This window comes from Helicoverpa armigera, chromosome 5 (assembly GCF_030705265.1).
Source record: "Helicoverpa armigera isolate CAAS_96S chromosome 5, ASM3070526v1, whole genome shotgun sequence".
Classification (NCBI taxonomy): domain Eukaryota; kingdom Metazoa; phylum Arthropoda; class Insecta; order Lepidoptera; family Noctuidae; genus Helicoverpa; species Helicoverpa armigera.
The window spans coordinates 5705584-5710285 of record NC_087124.1 but is presented as its reverse complement, the minus strand read 5'-3'; the positions used below and the strand labels follow the sequence as shown (position 1 = coordinate 5710285).

The 4702-nt window shown below is 39.4% G+C and overlaps 1 protein-coding gene across 4 annotated transcripts; it reads left to right on the top strand.

The window, feature by feature from the left end:
- The first annotated feature begins 252 nt into the window (after positions 1-252).
- On the top strand, positions 253-4405 carry LOC110376758 (TAR DNA-binding protein 43). Of its 4 annotated transcripts, none has more exons than XR_010276529.1 (3): positions 253-1754; positions 2536-2635; positions 3196-4405. XR_010276529.1 is itself a non-coding variant. In XM_064034901.1 (2 exons), the coding sequence occupies exon 1, from the start codon at positions 389-391 to the stop codon at positions 1751-1753; it is 1365 nt and encodes a 454-aa protein (XP_063890971.1). In that variant the 5' UTR covers positions 253-388; the 3' UTR covers position 1754; positions 2361-2377. The 4 variants fall into 4 exon arrangements, 1 of the variants encoding a protein (XP_063890971.1); XR_010276528.1 differs by having other exon boundaries at positions 2536-2645; XR_010276527.1 differs by having other exon boundaries at positions 2536-2722.
- Positions 4406-4702: the final 297 nt, after the last annotated feature.

Here is a 4702-nt window from a genome sequence, read left to right as displayed (position 1 = left end):
AGGGTAAGAGTAGAACCAATAAAAGATGTGATAGCGCCCTCTTACACACCTAAGCATAACTACTACGCAATCGCGCATCATCGTCATTACAAATAACGCCATCTATATTTCAGTTTCTTTAATATCTTACATTATAATACTACCAAATTAAAATGACACTTCCATGTAAGGACCTCAATGTATTTACTGTCTCACTTCATTTTGCAGACCTATAATGATACGTTTTCTCGTTTGCCACTATTAAGATTGTCACCCCTGTTCAGAATCTATCTGACGCGTTGTTGCGATAAAAATTGCCGTGGTTATTTATTTCATGGCTATACAGTTTTACAGCATTACGCCATAGTAATTTGATTTACAGAGAAGATACCTTCTGATACTATCCACCATGTGTTCCAAGAGTGGCAACTACAATGGTGACTTGTTCGAGTATATCAAAGTTAGTGAAGATGAAGATGAATCTAATGCGGTTGAAATTCCTTGCGAATTAGATGGTACACTGTTGCTTTCAACTCTCGTAGCCCAATTTCCCGGGGCTTGTGGACTGAAATATCGACACCCGGATAGCAAATCAATCCGAGGGATTCGTCTAAGTGATGGCAAACTACATCCACCCAGTGAAGTAGGTTGGGGTAAACACCTGTACATTTGTGTATTTCCTAAAGAGAACAAACGTAAAATGGAAGATGTTTCTCCAGAGAATTCTGCTGCTAAGACCAAACGCTTAGAGAAGAAACTGACATGCTCAGATTTAATTTGTTTAGGATTGCCCTGGAAGTCAACAGAAGAGTCCATTAAGCAGTATTTCGAGCAATTTGGTGAAGTTGTAATGGTGCAATTGAAAAGAGATAAGAATGGCTCCTTTAAAGGTTTTGGTTTTATTCGTTTTGCTACTTATGCATCCCAGATGAGAGCTTTAGCCCAGAGGCATAACATTGATGGCCGCTGGGTAGATGTTCGTATTCCTAATTCAAAAGAAGGCGTAGTGCCTCAGATGCCCTGCAAAGTATTTGTTGGAAGGTGTACTGAAGATATGACAGCTGATGATTTACGAGAATATTTCTCAAAGTTCGGAGAAGTAACTGATGTGTTTGTTCCACGTCCATTTAGAGCATTTGGATTTGTTACATTTTTGGATCCAGAAGTAGCACAAAGTCTTTGTGGAGAAGATCATGTTATAAAGGGAGCTTCTGTATCTGTATCAAGTGCAGCACCCAAAATTAAGACCAAGTCCCAAAACTGGAAAGATGATTCCTATGGGCCGAATAATTGGGAGGGCAACCGTTCAGGGGGACCATCTGGTGGCCCAAGCAACAATGGCGGAAATAGTAACATTGATTCTCTTAACATGCAGAACTTAGGAATCAACCCTAATGGAGGTCCACCAGCTAACTTCAATTTACCTATAAGTTTAGTAGCTGCAGCACTTAACCAAGCAGGATGGGGTGGATTTTTAGGAGGCCCTGGTAACTCTGGTCCCAATAATTGGCAAGGTGGCCCACCACAAGGCAACCCTGGGAAAAACTGGAATGGTAATCAAAATTGGGGTCAAAATGGACCACCACAATCATGGAATCAGGGTGGTGGTAGTGGTGGCAACCAAGGTTGGAATGGTGGTGGCAAAAGTGGAGGCAACTGGAATCAAGGCAGTTGGCCAAATGGCCAGGGCAACTGGAATGGTAATGGCAATGGGGGAGGTGGCTCCAGTTCTGGCTCTGGAAGTGGGTGGAACAACAACAAGCCCCAAACATGAGGTGAGCACTACAGCCGATGCTTATATCAGAGATGTTTGTATGGTAATAATAGTTTAATTTCTAGTCTTTTAAGTAAATTTTTATTGCTATTATGTAAAGATGTGTAACGGAAGCAAAATTTGATGTGATAGGACTATCACAGAATGCTGATATGGATGCAATAAGATCCAGATGATGGTGTATTAGACGTAAGGTGACATAGAGTACTGTGTGTAATAATGTGATGTGTGTGATGAGGACTTTAGTTCAATAAAGGTGTATGCTAATATGAGATGGATGTTTAATTTCAATAATTATTGGTTAGGCTTACATTGTCAAAATATTATGTATGTTGGCCAATACAAAGAATTGGATGTGAGTGAACATCTGACTGTATGCGATTAATATCATAATTCTAAGGGATAACTGTCTAGGATGCCAAGTTGTCATTGGGTGTGCACAATTGTGTGTATCTTGCGTGATGTGTCTACTTCTATCAAACTCGTTGGAATGAAGTGAACTATGTCTACATCTTTGGGATCTGCGGTAAGTTGTGGGTGTGCAATCAATGGTATGGTCTGATGTTCTACCATGTATGACATATATGCATTTATTCTTTCTGTGCAGTAGCTATAGAAAGTGGATAAAAGGCTTATCAAGAGTGCTAATAACCAGTATGAGTTTGACTGATAAGGTCTGTGGTAACTATTTTTTGATTTATGTTATAAAACATTATAATTTGTTGTTGTTTGATTTTTTGTTTAATTTTGAGTACATTTTTATTATATTTATATCATTTCAGTTGTTATACGTAAACTTGGAGGACTTAAGAAGACATCTGGCCTAATAAGCTCCTGGTGTTTGCAATTTAACAACTTGTTTGTTCACTAATGGACAGAAAGGTAGCTGCAAGTATGTATTATGCATTTAACAGTTCGCATAAGCACATCTTACTATCTCAATCTCAACTGCAGCGAGTTTAAGAACGTGTAAGTAACACGATAGTGGTGTCTCACGCCATATAGGATAAAAATATTCTTACATACGAAAAATAATACGAGGTGCACACTGGGTTTTTTTAACCAGAAATACTTATTTAAATCTTTTTTGAGTTTGAAAACAATGCCAGTTTATCTACTTCATCATCAGGACGTCCACTGCTGAACATAGGCCTCCCCCTTTGATCTCCCCAGATACCTGTTGGAAGCGACCTGCATCCAGCGTCTTCCGGCGACCTTTATAAGGTCGTCTGTCCACCTGTCTCTACTTAACCTCTTTTAAATTTTAATTAATTAACACACTAAAATAACGTAGTTATTGTGTTCTCTTTGGTTAAAATGTAACACAATTGGTTTCATCCGCACCAAAATTGATAAACATTGATGAAAACATAGAGTTCAAGGGGAATCTTCTATTCTTCTGATGATACCTGCCCTTTTGATAAATGTTTAATTTTCAACAGGTGAATTCCGACCAGTATTTGGGAGTGATGAAAAAAGATATGGAAAGACAAATTGCTCTACAAAAATAATTGTGAATAAAAACTAAAGAAATAGGAGTGGTTTTAAGGTCATAAAATTTGAATTTCACATTGCAATTGAACAAGACACATGTCTCCTCAATTAGAAGGCAAATGGTAAAAGCAGGACAGTAGCGTGTCCAAATTCTTTCAGTGAAACGCGTATGAAGCTGATTGATGAAGAGAACGGCGCAGCTCCAACTCGGCATTTGAATTTGACCCTTAAATTATATCTCGTATGTTTTTCTATAACTTCAATATAAAAAGCCCGAGAAGGGGTGACAGCGAGCTTGCACATACCTACCTGACCACAAATGCGACGTTGCCGTGCCGTTCATGTGTGTGTGCCATAACCTTAAGTAGTCAAGAAGCGTGCAGATTTGAAGAAATTGTCGTCAAAGAGTTTAGACAAAAAACTTATGAAAGAAGTTCACTTAGAACGAACAGAAAGAATCAGATTAAAAGAGTCCCATGGGCCAGTTCAAGCGTCTCGCGTTCGGCTGAAGGAAGTCAGAATCGTTCGCTGGTCAACTCCATGATTGGCCAATGCACGGAGTCAAATATTCCATGACGAAAGCCGGCTTTGTGAGAAATTCATCAACTGAAGGCAAAGGATGTGAAGTACTTTGACTGAAAAGGTGTTATACACTTGTGGAGGGTCTGTTATGGTGTGGAGCGGCATAACTTTGAAAGTACCCATGCTTCATGACTGCACACCGATATAGATAATAGGGGTTAAAGTATGAAATTGCCGATTTGTACTGAAAATCTAAATTGTAATTTTTTTTAATTTTTAACAAACTTATTTAATCAAAATAGTTGCCATTATTATCTATACATTGCGGCCATCTAATAAGAAGGTCATTTATGCCGTTACGATAGAACTCTGAGGATCTAGACTGCACAAACTGTGTGAAAGAATTTTGATCTGCCTCCTGGGAAGAAACTTCTTGTGACGCAGATAATTGTCCAAATCACAAAAAAAAATGGTCGTCCGTTAGAGCAAGGTCTGGCGAATATGGAGGAAGACGAATAGTTTCCAACTGCAGTTCCTGAAGAGTTAAAACGGTTTCTTTTGCTGTATGAGGCCTCGCGTTGTCATGGAGCAATAACGGTGAAGGTCGATTCATGAGTCGTGGCTGTTTTACTGCTAATTTTTCAACATTATTCGTCTTCGGCTGGGTATCTGGGTAGTTTGACTAGGATCGGCGTTCGCCGTCTCTCTTAATTTCTCGTTAATCACCTGTCAGGCGGTCTTTTTCATGGCTCGTTCTTCAAGTCGAAGTTTCCACCACGAAAGCGTTTAATTTCAACATTATTCGTCTTCGGCTGGGTATCTGGGTAGTTTGACTAGGATCGGCGTTCGCCGTCTCTCTTAATTTCTCGTTAATCACCTGTCAGGCGGTCTTTTTCATGGCTCGTTCTTCAAGTCGAAGTTTCCACCACGAAA